Source organism: Rhipicephalus microplus, chromosome 3 (assembly GCF_043290135.1).
Source record: "Rhipicephalus microplus isolate Deutch F79 chromosome 3, USDA_Rmic, whole genome shotgun sequence".
NCBI lineage: Eukaryota > Metazoa > Arthropoda > Arachnida > Ixodida > Ixodidae > Rhipicephalus > Rhipicephalus microplus.
This window is the reverse complement of record NC_134702.1, coordinates 48435239-48455474: the sequence shown is the minus strand read 5'-3', so window position 1 is coordinate 48455474 and position 20236 is coordinate 48435239. Positions and strand designations below refer to the sequence as shown.

Genomic DNA, 20236 nt, shown 5'->3' with positions numbered 1-20236 from the left:
AACAATGTAATGAGGGGCTTGATTCAATAATTGATGGTAGTGAGTTTCAGAAATTGCAAAAAACAAGGTGGGAAGCATGCACAATGTTATTACCTGCCAGTTAATTCATAAAAAAAACTAATTTGAAGACAAACATTACGCTATCTTATAAAATAACATGCGCTAAGAATTAAATCATTCTTTTAGTGCCATTGAACATCTGAATTATTCTACTGTAATAACGTGCTTCGAAGCTCTCGTCAAAAATTGAATGCCATGCAGAGAGGTTAAAGGTATGAGCGCTCGTAAAGTCTTTAACACTTTTTTTTTTTTGTTCGAGAGTGCCGCAGTGAACTTTGTACAGTATACCTATTGCAATTTTACGAAAAAATTGCAATATCTGCAAAAGTTCCTAGAAAACGCTGACACCTGGCAATATTTCACTAAAGGGGAAAAAATGACCTCGTTTTTCGTAGCACGCCAGAGATTAGTTGAAGGAGCTCGGGGTTTTTGTATTGTAGGTGAAAACTACGAGTAGTGTAAAAATAATGCGACTTCTTCAGAAGGGGGCAAAACTAAAAAAAGAAAAAAAAACACCAGGCCTGCGTGGTAGGCGCATCACAGTCACAGCGAAAGCAAGAAGAGCGGCCTTTCCGGGCCTTTTCAAAACACTCATTGGGTAACTACTGCAAGCACACCTGCTTTGTATCCACAGGGGCATTAATAATAAACTTTGGGGTAGTAAGCAGGGGTAGTAAGTAAACTATGCTATTTTACGTCCTTCTTCTGAGAAGCGTGGTATCCGCTAAACACTCAGTGCAAGGAATTTTGTGCCAATTGTCCATGCAATGCTTACGACGATGAGGAATTATGGCTGTTGTGGCTATGCGGCACAGTTAATAGGGAACAAGAACAAGCTTTTGCAATGGGTTGAAGCAGTGGACGGCCCACTAGCTACGCTATTCGCATTGTGCGACAACTGATTGTTCTTTAGCTGTTTTAAAACGCTTTATAAGTCGTAGCAACGCGTTTGCTTTCCCGTTATCAAGCCTGCTTAAAGCAAGTTTGACAACAAGTCACAAACCCCGGTGTAGCGCAGTGGTAGAATACTGGGCTGGCACCCTGCGGACCCTGGCTCGAGCCCCACTGTGCCATTGGTGCTAGGTCATGCCTACCTAAGGCAAGTTTGACAACAATATTGGGCTGGCACCCAGCGGACCCGGGTTCAATTCCCACGGTGTCGTTAGTGCGAGGCTCTTTTTTTTTCTAATTTCGCGTGATGTGCTTACGGACACCGGCGGCGGCTGCGGTGACGGACATTATTCAACTGCGCGTGACCCGAAAAGTGATCTCAAAACAGCTTACGCTGTAAAAAAAACGACTCGTGCAAGCGTTTACTGAAGTGCTACGTATGTAACTTGGTAAAGAGAAGCTTCGGGCTGTTTAGTCATGCATACTAGTTTCATTTGGTTCAATCCCCGTTTGAAGAATTTGTGCAGTTTTCTTACTAATATGCATAACCAACTATTCCAAAGATTGAGTTGGGGAAGACCTACGTAAACCCTACTGTTTGATTCATATGTTCGAAGGAACGGCACCCGCTGTCAGAGCCCATGATAACCAGATGAATGCCATAAGCAGTACGAGCACCAAAGAAGCGTTGTATAAAACGTAGCATACATTCACGTTTCGCTACAGCATTTTCTCTATTATGTGCTAGAGAGCACAATTTCTTAGCAATCATTCGTAAGCAAAAGCATTACAAGGTGTACTTTTTAAAGTGATGTTTAATATTATCCCGGAGTCATGACGTTTTGATGAAGGCAGCAGCCGGCATGTCCAAGTTGAAACTCTTTATTTGGGTAAACTTGTGGCCTGTGAAACGGAAATTTGAACTGCAACAAGCAGTACACGCTGTGATATCTACGGCTAAAGTTTGTGGGACGTTGGATACACAACAAAGGTCAATTATTGCAATATCAGTGCTTAATGCGTATTAAGCTGGCGGCTTTATAGGTCGGAATACTAAATGCAATATGGAACACTTATTTCGAAATCACATTCCCAGAAAAAGCGAGAATTTACCGTTATCGAACAGGTCACGTCCCGAAAACGTTTGCTGTTTATAGTAGATACACTGATATCTGCAAACAGAGCGCCGGCTGTCGATCAATCGACAAACGTTCAAGCGCCATTAGCTTTTACACACGTATCATCGAAGATTCCAACGTTATCGATAGCAGCCAAGTAAGTTACAGAACTAATTTTAATGTTCGTGTTGAGCACGTAATCTCAAATGAAGGTTCTAAAATTATCTAAATTAGTTCCCACTCATTCGAGTGCGCTTTGCGCAAGGCAGCAATCATATTGTAAAGAAGTGGTAACAAGAAAGTAGAAATAAAAAAGCAGATGCGGCAATATTTTCAACAAACAAATCCTGTCATTTGTGATCTGTTTAGGCGAAAATCAAACTAAGGCCTGATCAACCTCAAAATGAGAGCTTTAAGGCCGTAAGTATGTGGTATATCTTCATTAGATAAGCTGATATATCTTATATATATATATATATATATATATATTTCATTTCTGGAGACCTGTCAATATTATTGTCAATACCTATAGACCAAGAAGAATAGATGGCCATGTGGACGACTGCTATTTACGAGTAATATTCATTCCTTCTCTCTTTTTTGTTCGTTCTCACAGATGCCAGCAGCGCTGAGACAGCTGTCGGCTGAGGCGGCGGCGAAAACCCAGCCAAGGCAGGTGAAGGTGCCGAGCCAGCAGCTAGACCTGGGTTAGGCCCCGCGGCCCTACGGAGGCCGCCGCCCGCGGGCCCCGCGAGCTTCCGGAACCGCAGCCAAGAAATTCGGCGGCGGCGTCCGCGAGAAAGGTGCCCGGAATCACGCCTCAGAGCAGCAGCAGCGCGGCGCAGCCGCCCGTTGGCGCAGCCCAGTCACCGTCGCCCAGCATGTCCCTGGTCATGGTGACGCCTGCCGTGGACGACGACTTCCTGCCGGCCTCCAACAACAACGCCGCCGGCACGAACAACAACAACAACCACCACACGGCGCCGACGCAGCCACCGCAGCCGCCCGAGGCTCCCAGCTGGCCGTACCCTCAGCTGCAGTACCAGGCGTCCGGGTCGTCCGGCAAGCCCGCGCTGGTGCTGGGACGGATGCACTCGGAGCCGGAGCGGTCGCTGCCTCTGGTCGAGTTCAAGACGCTCGAACCTCCCGCGCCGCCCAACTACCGGTCGTGCCCGGAGATCGGGCCGCAAATCCAGGTGGTGCAGTTCACCGGACCGGGAGTCAGCGAGGAGGACGAGTGCTGCCCTGGCTACGACGTCGACGGTGGAGGCGAGGATGGCGGGTTTCGACGCTCGTCCGCATGGGGCGCCCCGGGTGGGGCGCCCCCTGCGGGACGCGCGGCGTGCGAGCCAGCGGCGGCGCCCTCGCAGCAGCGCCCCCACTTATGGACCCCGCACACGCGGCTGGGTCTGAGCGCGCGGCTGGAGCACTCGTTCCTCACGCGCACGGTGTCCCGCGAGAGCGTGCGCTGCAGCGCGACAGACGCGGGCCTGCTGCCGGCGTCGTCGTCGCAGCAGCCGTCGTCGCACCAGGCGGCGGGCGCGCCGCTCACCACGTCGCTGCGCCAGCTGCACCGGGACAACGAGATCGCCGAGATCGCGGCCGACTCAATGCGCATCAATGGGGCGCTGCGCCACTTCAAACACCTGCGCAAGCCCACCTCGACGCTCTCCATTCCGGCGGCCATGAAGGTGCGAAACGCCCGAGGGCTTGTTGACGCTGCCGCAACCTGTCACCCGCACCACCATGCACAACAGCCTCAACCACGCCACACCACTTGCCCCCGCACGCAGCAGAACGCCCGCCCCTCCACCGCCGCGCCGCAAAGTGCTTCTCGTAGAGTGCCCGCCTCAGTACGCGGCAGCCGCTTCGCGCTGGGCAGCCGGCGCCAAAAAAGTAAAGACTCGTGTGGTACATAAGGAGCTTGCTACTGCTGCACAGGTAGGACCGACCTCTCTCTCTCTCTGTCTCTCTGTGTCACAACACTCACACAATCCAAACAACAGACGGCAACATGTCTTGCAGTCGACAACAACACCAGACGCGTGCGTGCCTTTAACGCGCGCGGCAGTAGGTATTTCGCGATGCCACGAGGCAGAGAAAGCTTCCGCCACGCACCTGCCCTCTTTTTCTTACTTTCCTTGCTTCAGCTGCATGCGACGATGACAATACACATACGTGGCCACTTCTCCCCGTTGTTTTCTGGGCTTGTCTCGCCTGAGGAGCTCCTCGAATTCTTCTTCTGGCACGGACCTGCGTGCTGGGACCACATGCGTCGACTCGCTCGAGGTCCAGAACAATCGCCGTTCTGCGTCAAGAAAATATGCGCTCCGCGCACATTTTTTTTTTTCCAGACCCGTCGTCGCATGCGGTCCGAGTGCACAGCTGTGGCCGAAGAAGCCTTCTTTCTGCATGCGGCTGTGCACGTACAACGCTTTTTTCCCCACCCTCTTTCCAGGATCCCCAGGCGTGACGACAGCTCGTGCTTTGATATACAGGCCAACTATCGTCGGTTTACACTTACTTTGTTTCGCGCTATTCAGTGATCATGCTGAAGTTCTTTTTTTTTTTTGAGCGAATGAGAACAGAGATCAGGAATGACGTTAACCAGCAATGCAGTAGACACGCGTTTCAACGTGAAGCCTATCCATAACAACGTAACCGGCTTTCATTTAGTGAGGAAACTTGCGTCATTTAGTACCATCCGGATGACTGATAAACTCCGGAAGCCGCTTCAATGCAGGCCATTCCTTTTCTGAGGAACTTGCGTAAGGCACGGGTTATCATCGGCCTTTGTGTAGTGTGACAGTTTCGTTTGGGCTGAAGATTGAGCGCCCAGAATCTCGTGATTGTCTCGCTTTGTCTGTTAGACGTGAAGAAAAAAATCTTCTGGCATCCCCATTTTGCTTTGCAATGTTTACAATGCTTCTAACATCGTGTTCTGCCCACTGTACACAAAGCAACCTCTTGCCTACAAATGAATATAGTGCGGTATAGCTCACCGTATATCTTCGGTTCTGTTTTCGCCATCCTTACCTGTTTTTAACTTTTCTTTGGCCTGGTGTAATACGCGACGTAGACAGCCGCAAGGGATACCAACTAGTCACATTCATTGCCTTGCTAATGAAGGTTTTCCTTTAATAATAACAGAGTACGGTGGCGACAAGTTTCCATTACGCTATGTCTTTCGCCACAGACAAAGTGAACGGCACACTCAGTACGGTCACGTGATGCCATATGTAATAAATTGTAAGTTGGTTCCACAATTCATTGCGTTGGTATCGGGTGGAGCGAACATCGTTGTAAGGCTAGAACGAAGATCTCATTTGTGACACAGGCTTATATACAAGAATTGCCGGTTCCTGTTTCATTGGCTTGACTGCATGTGATCGTGTGCGACTGCAATGAGAGTAAGCGCGCGATTGGGTGAGTAAAGCGAGGCATCAGTTCCGCTTGTAGAAATATAATGTCTTGAAAGTAAAAACAAAGAGAAAATGAAATGTGTGATAATGCAAAGGTAGTGTACCCTGCATTCGATGCAGATATTTTTGCTAGTTTTTCAAACTACTAGCTGTGTTACGTGGTTTACGTTGTTATCGGTTCATCTTACAGATATAAGAGATTTGTTTCTCTAGTAGTAATCGCAGAGTGGCATCGGGTGCGTTTGGCATATTACGCTGAATTAGTACGAAGAAAAATGAAATGACGTACAACGTGCGCCCAGATGCAAAACATGCTGCAAGGCCAAACAAAAACAATGTATTCGCTTATCTTATCGCCGATGATATTCAAGTAAATGATAAAAACATCATGTCTTCTCCAATGCGTGACGTCAAAACCGTGTGCCTGATGAACACTTGGCGGCAACAGAGTCAACTTCCCGCGCGATTCAGCCGTACATTGACATTCCAAGAGAGCGCATCGTCTCGACTGACGTCAGTAACTCTGACGCGCCTCTAGAATGTACGGAGATGCACCTGTCGGCGAAAAAAAATGAACACTTTCAGAAACAAATAAATGTCAAAAGTAATATTTCGTAAGCAGCAACTGTTGATTGAATCGTAAGACATTTCGGCGTCGACAATAGGCTGGGAGCCTGAAGTGATCGCTGCGGCATGCGGTGATGTAGACAAGACGCGCTGTTAAATGTGGCATAGCTTCGTTGATTGATTGTCAATGTGCGGTTTAACGTCCCAACATCACCATATGATTATGAGAGACGCCGTAATGAAAGGCTCCGGTAATTTCGACCACCTGGGGTTCTTTGGTGTGCACCTGAGCACATTGGCTTACAGAATTATCGCCTCCATCGAAAATGCAGCCGCCGCAGGCGGGATTCGATCTCGCGGCCTGTGGGTCAGAAGCCCACTACTTTAACCACTAGATCACCGCGGCGGGGCGGCATTACTTTGTTACATCGATTGATTATTAATTATTATACTACTAATTATTAATTATTCTACTATTTATATGCATGTGCAGTGAAGTCAATGAAGCGAAGTTTGAAGGTAGAAGGGGTCTTTGAAATTGAGGATCTGGCTCGCGAAAAATTGATAGATAGATAGATATGTGGGGTTTAACGTCCCAAAACAACTATATGATTATGAGCGACGCCGTAGTGGAGGGCTCCGGTAATTTCGACCACCTGGGGTTCTTTAACGTGCATCCAAATCTGAGCACACAGGCCTACGACGTTTCCGCCTCCATCGGAAACGCAGCCGCCGCAGCCGGGATTTGAACCCGCGACCTGCGGGTCAGCAGCTGAGTACCTTAGCCGTGAGACATCGTGGCGGGGCTCACGAATAATTGACGATGTGACTCAGAATATTCAGTCTCGTGTCTACTCATGGACGTGTCTTCAGTGTACAGTATACGTGGTGTACCTTGTTCAGCATAGCGTTATTTGTAACTTTAATCACAATAAATTTTGCCTTCTCCTTATACAGGCGTTACTCATACGTTGGAGTCAATTGTTCTCGCCTGTATATACATTGTAACAATTGTAAAACTCATTATGAAGAATATAGACGTACTAATTATTTCAGCGTCTGTAAAGAAAGCTTAGCTGCTGTACTGTTGTTTTGTGAATACCACTAGCGCCGATTTTGGCTTTGTAGGTGCTATTTTATGGCCGCGCTGCACATATACATGTTATGTAAGATGCGAGCAATTTACCGTTTGTCTTTGTATCATTTTGTCCCATGTAGGTGTGTAGTCATGTTAATGTGGCACAGTGGTGTAGCTGTACACAAAAAGTACAAGGAGATCAGTCTCGTAAACATTCACCAGTGTTTTATATTAACGTTTTAATGCCGCTTCCGACGTAGTTTGTGAGAGATCCCTTCGGTAGCGTTTCTCTTGTACGCCATACTGCTAAAGTGCTAGAACAAACATCGCGTAAAATCACAAAGTCACCTTATTACAGCTACTATAATCTCTAACGATCATCACACTTTCTTACTCGCTTTTATTCACTTTTTTTTCAGGCCTTAAGTGATTTGCTTGCTCAATATGATTCCGTAAGCAATGTGAAGATCAGTTACGAGATGAAGTAAATAACGCACGAAGTCAGTTGGGAGAAAATAATCGTTGTTAAATTCGTAATTCTTATATTTCATTTTAAGAAGCATGGACATTAACGAGTTGTTCCCACCACACAGAAAACATCTTCTAACATTCGGAGAACACGTGAGCGAAAAAAAAAACAATGTGCTACACAGCCTGCACGGAAGACATTATTTGTGTTTAGTGAGATCAGACATTATAACATTTGAGCAATTTATCTATCTATCTATCTATCTATCTATCTATCTATCCGTCTATCTATCTATCTATCTATCTATCTATCTATCTATCTATCTATCTATCTATCTATCTATCTATCTATCTATCTATCTATCTATCTATCTATCTATCTATCTATCTATGTATCTATCTATTTCCTTATGTTTCAATATTTCAATACCCCCTAGTGACCAATGTGTGGTGGCGCATGGAATTTCGAATACGAAATTTTTTCCAGGGCTCTTCCAAACACCCACTCAAAGGGGTTACTTTGACATCTGACTTCTCACAAATGGCCTCCTCCCGACGGCAATAAAGCCACTTTTTTCAGCTATTCCGTACTCTCGGGCATGACCGGCGCCTGTAAGCGCTGGTCGATCAATGTTGACTGAATAGTGGCTGATGTCGACTAGTATTGCCCGAGGAAGGCTAAATGATTGCTGGTGAGGACTACGTACACGGTCATGGAATGATCGCAATGCAATTTGTTTAAGCTGACCCGCAGGTTGCGGGATCGAATCGTGGCGGCGACGGCTGCATTTTCGATGGACGCGGAAACGCTGTAGGCCCGTGTGCTCCGATTTGGGAGCACGTTAAAGAACTCCAGTTGCTCAAAATTTCCGAAACCCTCCACTACGGCGTCTCTAATAATCATATGGTGGCTTCGGGACGTTAAACCTCACATATCAACCGATCAGCGATTTGATTAAGCCTTATTACGATAAGTTATCTTCAAATGATTTCAACTGTCTTAGGAACAATGACGACACATGCGTTTCTCTTCTCTTGTGTGGGCTTCTATATTAATTGTTGAGGTTGAACGCCCAAAAACCACCATATAAGAATATAAGAGACGCCGTAGTGGTCTCCGTAAAATTTCACCACCTGGGGTTTTTTAACGTACGCCTAAATCTAGGCACACGGGCCTCAAACCATTCCACCTACATCGAAAATGTGGCCGCCAACGCCGTTATTCAATCCCGTGACCTGAGGGTCAGCAGCCGAGTGACTTGACCATTAGACCACCGTGGCGGGTGTGGTGCGTGCTTCTAACAAAGGTAAAACCATTTCAACGTTTAACGCCCGCTAACTGATGTTATTGGTTCTACGTAGTAAGATGGCGACTATGTGGTTGAGCTGACTAATGGTGACTTACATCGGCAGTGGCTGTGGCAACATCAATTGTCTTTATTCAATCTAGATCCACTGATTTGGTCGTCAACTTTTTTTTCTTCTAATTAACGTTCCTGTCCGTTTTATCTCCTCTGCTTCTCTATCTCTCACTCTATCGCTATCGGAGTTTCAGACGCTCACGGAGCCATCGTTTGATTTGCTTTCCGCCAAACATAGATTCATTTGCGGCAGACTTTGGGCTTGCTCTGTGGGAAGTTTCCGCGGAACTTGGCTTGGTTCAGCTTCTCTAACGTATGCTCGCTGGTGCTCGCACTGTAGGCGTTCTCAGAGCCATCCGGTTCTTTTCGGCTTCGGCTTCGAAGTCGGCTACACGATTTCCATCAATTTGTCTTGATGAAGGTCTTGGCCACCATCCTAGCCCCGCATAATCCTCTCTTCCTCTCTCTCTCTCTTTCTCTTTCTCTCTCCTTCGCCCTGTCTATTTTATCGACTCTTGTGTACATCACGTCGACGTAAGTTCTTCCCAGTGACTGTCATTGCCCCTGTTAATTTTTATCTTAGCAATCAACGTTTATTTCTGTTGCCGTTCTTAAACTAAGTTATTCTTCATTTGGAGCTCTTAATATGAGTCGTCGTCAATTGCCGGTGACTCCGCCCACGAAGTGACTGGAAGTCAGACATCGACTTCCTGCCCCATCAACTTGATATGGGAGGGGGGCTATGCCTCCACTAAATACCTATCTTTAGGATTTCAATAAAGTTCTTGTCATGACCTGTCCTTGTCAACCGTTCCCTTTCAAACATTAAAAAGATGATAGCTTCGCGTTCTATGCGATCATACAGTGTCACTTGGGACGTTACTCACAGCACAACTGCTAAACGGTCTTGAAAACGTAGCTGTAAGTGTAGTCTCTTTCTTTAAGAATTCCACGTATATGTTCAATATGTTTGAAGCAACTGTATGCCATGAGTCACATTCGGTGGTGATTTTGAGTATTTGTACCATTTATTGTCACTGTTCAAGTAGTCTGTTCTGTTCTGTTTTTTTGGAAGTGTCTTGCTGAGGAGAGGTCGAGGTTCATATTACCTCAGCTACTACATAAACTCTGCAGCGGAAAAAAACTATAATAACAACGGTTACCGAAAATGAACAATGAGCTGTTAAATGAAACAAGAAAATCATAATGGCACACTGAGAAAGGTCACCGCAGTGTCACTTTTATTGTTCTGTCTTTAGCGTTTATCAATTAAAGAAAATATTCTCTGTTCTGCGTATAAGCAGAATTCAGTAAGGAGAAATGAACTGTCTCAGACCTTTCAAATTCAGTGCCACTTCACTCTCTTAAACACGTAGTTTAACGCTTCGTTGCTTTATTTCTCACGTTTGTGGTAAACTGTAAGTTTTCTCTTCTTCTCTTGAACGTACTGCTCTTGAAAAAGATGTACACGTGATATGTCGTGGACACCTTTAGAAAAATAAAAGGCACCTTCGGTTTGTGCGAGTTTCTTGTCGGTGTCCGGCCTTCCTCGTTAATACACTGTTCTCACGATAGCAAACTACACGGGTAAAAACCTTGTAACATCATCGTCATAAATGTAATTAATTAACCTATTAGAGCGCCTTATGTAAGAGCCAAAACAAGCTCTGCGGGGTTTTGAAGTATGTCCGTGAGGCGCGTTGCACGACATTCTGCGTAGTCGTCTTCAACTAAGGTATTAAAAATGTATCTCGATTTCATTCTTTCGGAACTCATCGTGTAAACACGGAGAAACGATTATCTCATATTTAAAAAGAACGGTGAAAGGGGCACAACAAAGAACTAAAATGGGGACAGCCTAAAAGTAAGCACGCGAGGTTCCGAAGTTTTTATTTACGGTGGTCTGAACTATCGAGACACACTACTCACAAGAAAGCAACGTAAAAAGAAACAGGCCAGAGGGCTCCCGGTAGCTTTAGAATCTTAGAATAGACGTATGACTATCCAACACAAAACTGCGTGTTTTTGTTTCTTTCTTTTCTCTTTTCAATTCCCAAACAAAAATGCTGTACACAGTAGTTGACTTGTTTATTTGTATTGCGCCGCAATGTTTCTCCCTCACAATTTTGATGGTACATAAAAAGACGGGGCATTATTATATTATTTGCCGCGCGTGGTGAACTGTCCAGCAGGTCGTTAAAATAGGCCTTCAGTCGTGGTACTCTATATTTTAGGCGCGGTCGATGTGAATCGATGCTCACGGTCAACACAGGCGAACGGCCACAACTATAGTCAAGCCAGCCTTGACGTGCGTGCCTTGCGTGTGTCTGTGTGAGCACTCATGTGAGGAAGTATGCGGCGTGGAGCGCAGGTGTGGGCACGGTACAAGCGTGCGTCCGAGATTTGCGAGCCGGCGTTTCTTTTCGTAGCGGCCAAGGTCTTATCGAGCTGGTCGACCGGACGACCACGCCACATCGACTTGGTCTTTAAGCGCGGTCGGTCGCACTGGCGCGTATGGCGGTAAGCCCGGCCCGTTTCGAGATGTCACGGACACGGCTATATAACGGCACTGCGTGTCGTACGTCGACGGGTGTTCCTGGAGGTGACACGATTAGTATTGAAGAATGAGATGACAGTTCAAGGACAGTGATAGATATTTGTTGTTGTCTTTGCTACGGATGTGGGGACGAATTCAGAGAGCTTTCGCGTCGTTCGCAAGTTGTCTTCAGGCCTGCCGGTTTTCGTTAACGTTAGGTCCAGTGTCACTTTTTTTTAAGTTTTGCCAAACTAACGGCTCTAATGGCTTTACACAATTGTGTTTAATTAAAAAGAGAAGATAATAAAACACATGCTTTGATTCACTCCCTTTCTTTCAACCAGTTCAACGAGGTGGTCCTCACCCAGTGCTTAAGTAGCAAAGGGTGTTGTTTTTGTTTTTTTAATGTACAGCTTGTTAATCAAGCGGCAGCCAGCTCGTAAAAAGATGGCACGTTCCGTGACGCCATCTGGTAAAAATAGTGGCTTTCACAGATTTTCATGGTCAGTAGAGATATTGCTTAGCACTCCCAAGAATACAAATGCAGTAATAATTATGAATTAACCATGAATGATATTGGGAGAGAAGGCAACGCGGAGGCGAGCAGTGGACAGAATGCTGTGTCGTCTTTTAGGGGCGAACTCCTTAAGGCGTGGGTCTGTCCATCCCTTGTAAGTATGTAGTAGTACGTAGCCACCGGTGGCACATGCCTGCTCTAAAGCGGGTATGTGCCACCGGTGGCTACGTACCGAGTATGTGCCACGGGGGATGCGAGATGGGAGATGGCGGTACTTGGAGGGTTCACTAGATGAACGCACGAACGGACGGGTGGACGGATGGACAGACAGACAGACTAGCAGACGGACGGACGGATAGATAGACGCGCGGACGTACCGACGGATGGACGCATGAACAGACAGACAGACGGACGGACGGACGGACGGACGGACGGACAGACAGACAGACAGACAGACAGACAGACAGACAGACAGACAGACGGACGCATGGACGGACGCATGGACGGACGCATGGACGGACGGACGCATGGACGGACGCATGGACGGACGGACGCATGGACAGACGGACGGACGCATGGACGAACGCACGGATGGTCGCACGGACGCGGACGGACGGAAGCAAGAACGCAGGAACGAACGGAAGCACGGACGGGCTGATGGATGCTTCGCCCCACTCATGATCATTCACTCCGTGGATATGCTGTGATTTTTTGCCGGTTCATCCCGTTGTAAGCGCTGTTTTCAAGCAAAAGCCGAATTTATTTACAAACCCGAAGGTCACGAGTTCGATACCGGCCGCAGCGGCAGCATTTCGATGGAGGCGAAATGCCAGAGGCGCGTGTATTGTGTGACGTCAGTGGTCATTAAAAGAACACCCGATGATCGAAACTTCGGAAGACCCCACTATGGACTCCCTCATAATCATATCGCTGGTTTATGGGCGCAAAACCACAGACACGATTTATTGCATTGAGTCGCAAGTGTCGTTGGTGTTGTAGGGGGTAACGGCATAAAAACACGGCGCCCGCGAGCGAGAAGAAATTCGGCCTACGAAGGCGAGCCGTTCCTCAGTAATTCACGATTTCTTCTTTCTGGGCTTGTTGGAGATCAGCTGTTTCGGATATGGTAAATCTCATCGTTTGTCGAAATCGCTTGTCACTTTCGTCACCTCTTTTGCTACCACGCGTATTCAAATTGATCACGGGTGATTTGTGCTTTTGATCGTTGGTTGTGGCATGTTGAATTCGTTGTTGAAAACAGTCGCACATGCTTTCTGTAACCAACTCTTTACACATGCGTATACTATGCCAACAGGAACGTGGGTATTATCAGAGGCAGAAGCGGTAAGCTGATATGTAGTGATTGTGTTTGCGAGAAGGTATAGCCCTCTCTAGTGCTACGTAGACCAACTTCAATGAATGGCGCCTAATTGTACAACTGACGTTGATCCGAAGTGACGCCTGTATCACAATGTTTCATATTTATTTGGCATTTCACCAAGATTATACCTGCATAGAGTCTTTTTACAAGGTACTTTCAAAACGTTGCGTTGCTCTCTAGTAGAATATTTGATCGCCGCGCAGAATGCTACAGGTCGATTCCTGCTGGGACCCTGATATTTATTCTTTGCATTCTAGGCTCAACGCTGGTGACGTTAATTTTTCCTAACGCTCTTCCATTTAAATTACCAATGCCTGTTTTTACCGTTCCTGGGTAGTTATAAACTCAACCACCTTTGGTGAATACCCGCATGCAGAGGCCCGTGGTGCCTTTACAGGATATGCCACACTTGCCTGAAGGAAAGAGTTTGACGACTTACGCGATAGTATTTTCTACCTATTAATGCCATGACAGGCCACACTTAGTTTTACAATCTTCTTACCCTTTTATATTAGTTTTGGTCTACCCCAGGTTAACCAGGTGATCACAAAAGCACCAGACGTAGGTGGCTGGCTAGATAGATACGTATATAGAAACGCTCAAGGTGCCTGCAGTTCGCTAAAAAATGTTTCGCGTCGAAGAAGCTCAAGTCTAAAGCGTAGAGCACTCTCTCATGAACGAATATTTCTTTCTCATGTATCAACATGGTGTTGTGCATATATTGTTTCCGAGTCGCCCATGAGTTCTGGCTTTGATAACACTTCCGGCGAGACTATGTTTATGACATATACTAGGCGAAAGCTCCAGACTTATTCCCCTTAATGTTCCAAAAACGAAGATTATTTGTGAGTAATTGACAAAAAAATTACTGTGTAAGTTCAGGAGCGCGTCAAATCAAGCGTTCAAATGCGTCCAATGTGCCGTTTAAGAAACCAAGTTTCTTTCAAACAGGCGAACTAATCACAAAAGGCTCAGATGATGTACTGAAGTAAGCGGCGTGACTTACAAGGTGCCTCCTTGTTTGTTTCTTGGAAAGTAATTGTTTCTTGAAAGCAAGGTTCAGTTTCCAGCATAGACCGCGTATAAATTAACACATAATCGCATGCATTGTTGAATCTGACGTTAAGGAGTTTACGTTAAGAACGTGCTTCGCCTTCACAACAAGAAGCTACGGCAAAGATCATAGGGCACAGGGCACACGAGAACAGCAGCAGGTGGAACAACACTACACGCACTCTATTGTCTCGCCAGCAAATGTTAGGGCCCATATGCTCAGTAAGAAATGGCGTGTAACATATGGAAACAAGATAAGATATCTTATAGAGCAACGGCACTCTACTTTCACAACGTAACAGTTCAAACAAGCAACTCAGGTCATGCTACAATGAAAAATGTTACGCTCAAAACTGTCGAAGGCCATTTCAAAGTGAGAAGTTTATGCTATCGCACGCATCGCTCAATTTCTCTTATGTAAAAATACGTGTTCTGACGCACCAGAATCGTGACGTTTGCAGCATATATGAATGTGACGTGTGTGGAAGAAGAAGATAATATTGATTATGTTCGAACTACTTCTATATAATGACTTGCTGCCAGAACACGCGCCTTGGTCTACTAAAATCCACTGATTCAGTCCGCTTGGGATACTTCTCTACAATGACATGCTGTTGGAATGCCTACCTTGTTTCACGAGAATTTTTGGCGCTTGCCTTGAATAAGTGCAACATTGCTCCGCTTTCTACATTTCTATAGCGACCGAATATTTGGCAAAAATATTTTAGGAGTTGCATGCCGTGCATTCACGTTTGATTTTTCTTTTGGTTTACCACACGCGCTTCGATGTTCATCTTTCCAAGGTGTTTTGTTGCTTCTATACGGTACTCACCGATCCGCACCGATACTTATATATACTTAAGCTTGGAAACAATCGTAAAGTAAGTGTCAATTCATTTCGCGCCTGTTGTTAGCCATTCGCAGATTTGTTAGTTTTTTTTATTCTCTTATAATATGTCTTGACTGTTATTTATTTTCAAGAGCGCTGCAGCTCACTGACCGATACGCGCAGCAGTCAGCATTTGTGGAAGATGATTGGTGAAGTCACTTCGTTCACAAAAACGTCACCAGGAAAAAGTGCGTGATCCGACTGATTTCGTAAACAAGAACAGGCGTGTTCTACCTATAGCAAAACAACATTCCCGCGTATATAGAGCTGTCCTTGCATTTTGGCTTTTCAACAACCGAGTGCGCCACTGCCTCAGAATGTTGTTTTTCTTGACTATATTTGTGTTCTCCCGCAAACTGCCATACAGTGACCGTTCCAGGGATCTTCAATAGTTTTGTAAGTGCTCTGAGTAACAACATCTGCTCGACACCTTTTATTCATATATGGAAGAAGTTTCAAGAGAAGCCTGGCAGATTTAGGAGATAAGAATTAACGCAGCATCTCCCGAGTGGTGCCGAGCCCAAAGCGAATGTGGAGCCGGGCAGCCTTCTTCACTTCTCTTTCTTTCCTACTCTCTTTCTTTTCCTATTTTCTCGCTTTATTTCGCAATGTTTATCTTTCTCGCTTTCTTCCTCTTTTATGTGTTTATACGTAGTTTCGGGCGCTGATGTGCCCTGCACTTAATATCGTCACCAATGCGCTCGAATAACACGAGGAAGACGACCTCTTTTTTAGCACGAGTGCGCGCTCCACCTGCTACAGTCGGCTGAACTTGCCTGCGTTAATATCATCATCGAGGAGTTACAACAAGAGAAAGACGTTTTCTGCGTGGCGTGATCGCGCGCTCAATATGCAAGGTGTATGCGGTTTTGTCCGCATTACGCCAAGCGACGACGGACACATACGGCAGCTCGGTCCTCGAAGTGGTTAACACTTAAAATATCTCTGAGCTGGGGTCTCTGAGCAGGGGTCTGAGCAAGAAGACGAAGTGTCTCTCTTACAGAACGGCGAGTCCTTCAGTTTTTCTACCTTTTGTGGAAGACATTGTTTTCACCAGCCAAGTACGGGTTCCTGCCGGCGTGCGATGGAGATGGAGTCGCACACGCGTCTGCAAAACCCCACGAATCCCGTGGAAACCGCCTCCAGGAAGCGCAACGGCGCCGAGAGCTACACTGACAGTGACGATACCATGGAGTATTATGTCAGCAGTGAAGAGCCCGCTGACGACACCTTCGAGCTGGTGAGGAGCCGAAAGGCTAAGAGACGGTTTCTGAACACGCCATCCGATTCGACTGTGTCCACCATGAGACCTTCGCGTAGTATCGAGGCATTCACCGTCCTGTTCATGCCAGTTCTCGCGACGGACAATATGAGGCGCCTGAAGAGACAAGCTCTGTCTGCACATCTGGAGGCACTGGTGCCAAACGAAATCAAAGACGTCAGAGTGAACACGCGCAAGAATTTTCCAGCCATTGACGTCAACCAAGTGGCTGCGCTGGACGTATTGCGCAAGGTCACAGAGCTCAATGGCACGGCAGTCCGCTCTGACATACCGCTCGGCAAAGAAGTCATCACTGGAGTTGATATACGATGTTGACGAGACCATTGTCAACGCAGACTTGCCAATCCTGATCAAGCCCGCTACAGAAGACACCATCACCACAAGCGTTTTTCGTCTCGGCATGTCGCATTCCGTGGAAATTTTATTCAAGGGTGAAACCCTCCCGTCACACGTGAAGGTGGGACACACGCGAAAAAAATTGTTTTGTTCTTTAGTGTCCCTGAAAGACATCTCTATGTCTAAAGGTGTTTGTGTCAGTCAGCAATCACAAATAGGAGCTTCTTTATGTATTGTGGCACGGCTCAACTACAGGAGTTGCACGCGCGCACACTCGTAGTTCGTGCGTGCTGCTCGTCTAGTCCGGCCGTGATTGTGGTTAATATTGTTTCCGCGTTCCCGAGCGTCATCGTGCATGGAACGCGATTCACATCTATCGTGAGCGTTGGTGTTAGCGCGTGACCAAGGACATCCGTATTTTGCCCGCTCTGAAACTGACATCATAACAATATTTTTTTTTTGCTTTCAGTTGCAGGTGTAAGGTTTACGTTATAATGAGTGGAATATAAAGACATGCCACAGAATATTGGAAACATGCGAGTGATGGATCGGCATAAATCTACATATGTTTGTATGTGTACAAATGTGACTCTGGCATCGTGTCAAAACAAAGGGTTGTGGACTCGTCACGCTGCTTAAAGACAGCTTTTATTCTACAGTCTCCCATCTGTACACCCAAGTACACGATTGCCAGCAAACAGTTTCGATTTCAGTACTTTCCGCCGTTGTGGTGTAGGGGTGACGTTGTCGGCTGCTCACCCGAATGTCGCTGGTTCGATCCCAGCGGCGGCACACGCGTTTCTACGCAGGTGATGTGCTAGGTTCCCGTGTAATAAGCGACGCTAGGGACACGTTAGTGAACATCAGATGGTCGAGATTTCCTGACCCCCACGCGTCCCTCATTATCACATCCTTCTCTTGGCATGTCTTGTCTTGGCATATTATTAGTATTAGTCGTAGCAGTAGCAGTCCCAGACTCAAGGAGACGCCATGTACTCTGACGAAACTAAATTTTCAAAGACTTCAGCTGTGCCTTTAAAGCGCGCTTCTCCGCTGCTGTTTCCCTGAGCAAGCTGCAAAAAAAAAAAGAAATCGTGACCATGAATTGTGGTTTTTATTATTTTCCGGTAGGTCTGAAATTCTTCAAGTCTGCGTTATCGCATCGTCGTGTGCTCAGAATATAACCTTTGCATACTAACTGTGTGGCTTGTGGTAATGAGAACAGTTCATCTATTTACTTAAACCAAGTTTGGCACCGCCGGTATCGATTTGAAGGAGTGTGACCTGCAGAACGGTGATGAATTTATTCTGACATTTTCAACTACCAGCAGTTGTCGACCATTCGTTTCTACGCTGCATTCGCGATGTGTCTTTGTGTGCATAGTAGTTACAGCTTTTGTCGAATAATACATGCAAGATAGATAGGTTTGGATCAGAACAATGGGAGCTACGCCATGTGTTTTGTTAGATAAAATGAACGCCATTACAAACCAGCAACAGCACACATAAAACTCACTAAATTATGTGCACAGTGGTTCAAACATGACTACTGGCACCCCGTTCATTCACAAAAAATACAGTCTTTTTTATGCTTTCTTCTAAAGCCATTTGAAAGTGTAAGCCTTCTTCGTTTTCTTCTCGGTCTATATATTGATGCTTCCTCCCTCCACCCTTTTTCTTATCCTTTCTGCATCTAACATGGTTTTGCACTGCTTTCGGAATTGGACCCGCCTTTGACATAGCAACAATGTCGTCATCATGTGGCGTCATTCCCCGTGACGTCACAATGACATCATAGAGAAACGTTATCATGTGATGATTTTTTTTCATCACTCGTTGACGACGTCGATGTCCAACTTTTGCCTTTCATGTGGTATTTAGGGCTTTCGCCCTAAAAAACAACGATTCAATTAAATTAAGATGGGTCATGGCAGCCTTCAGCATCCTGGTATTGCCACGATCGAGGAGCACTTCGGGAAGTTTCATTCATTTTTGGTGACAGGTAGCACAGGGCAGTTCCCTCAAATGAATGAGAGAGAATGAGGTGAGAGGGAACGGCTTAGATGATGCAGAACGGAAGGCGCAGCTACAGTAAACTGCTACAATGATCTAGTCCTGCGCAAGTCAAGTTTGGAGCTCCACTTAGCTAATTAGATTGTGGATGCAAGTGGGAGACGTTTCCCCGAAGGGTTAGGCGGTGTAGGTGGGATAGCAACACTATGCTTTCGTTTCATCGTCGTGAATGAGAAGCCCAGTTGGTGTAATTGTTTTGTGTAATTATGCTGTATGGATGCGTTTGTGTGTTTTGTGGTGAATGGATGACACGGCCCAGTCAGGCAATGTCTGCTTTTAGCCGTGTCTCCTTGGGCAGTTTTGTGATTGTTCCCAATAAACTAATAAAGAAAAAAAAGAATATACTCGGAGAGTGCTCTCGCTTTCCCGCGAGAGTCAAATGTGGTGACTACACCGACTTACGATGGGGTGTTGAACCTCTGAAGCTACTAGTTATGCGGGAATCATGTGCACACCACTATGCGAACGCTTTTGAGTCAGTCGCCGAAAGCTATCATCATCTTAACGGGTGTGCCACTATGTGGCCTAACGGAAAACTGTGTTTGTTATAAACGAGTATCTCACTACTAACCGTTTGTCCGCTAAAACTAAAGGCAGCGATGGCGGTGATCTGAAGACACGGAGTACGTTCAACGAGAGAGTACTAAGAAACTGTAAAGGAAACGGTGGCTGTAAGAAGGCGGCGAAGAGATGGAAGGCCCTGCGCGAACGATGACGTGACCATAGATCAATGGGAGGTGTGAAAGCTTGGTTTCAGTATGAGTTTCTGTCTCCGGAGTTAAGAAAACTTTGTAGTGTATGTGACTGTTCGTGATTTCAATCGAAGCTCTGCGCTGGAAATCAACGTAGGAACAACGTATTGTTGTCTAGATAAAAGAGAGAAATAAATAAAAGGAAGAGACAGGGAGGCTCACCTGAAAGAACTGGTTTGCTACCCTGTACATGGGTGGGGAAAAAGGACGGAAAGAGGATACAAACAGAGATATATAAAATAAAATAGAAAAAATTCTGTCTAGCTAGAAACTATAGAAGCAACTTGCATCACCTAGCTAGGGCCCAGAAGTAACCTTCAAGCAAGCAGATTATTCTTCAAAATCGTTCATCTTCATTGTTTCAAGCCTTGCTAGAAACAACTGGCAAGCTTTGCCGGTTGTTTCGTCCTCGCTCTCATCTGCACCACAAGTACTTAGATGTAGAATGAATT

General features: G+C 46.1%; 1 protein-coding gene and 1 non-coding gene across 3 annotated transcripts in view; one reads left to right on the top strand and one right to left on the bottom strand.

Moving 5' to 3' along the window:
• The window catches only part of SK (small conductance calcium-activated potassium channel), a 576811-nt gene that overhangs the window by 272879 nt on the left and 283696 nt on the right, over positions 1–20236 (top strand). For both annotated transcript variants that reach the window (XM_075889441.1, XM_075889442.1), the window contains one exon: positions 2686–3760. In XM_075889441.1, coding sequence (XP_075745556.1) covers positions 2951–3760 — 810 coding nt within the window. In that variant the 5' untranslated portion in view covers positions 2686–2950. The remainder of the gene's footprint in view (positions 1–2685; positions 3761–20236) is intronic.
• On the bottom strand, positions 6392–6464 carry TRNAR-UCU (transfer RNA arginine (anticodon UCU)). The gene has a single exon. It is a non-coding gene; the product is annotated as a tRNA-Arg (tRNA).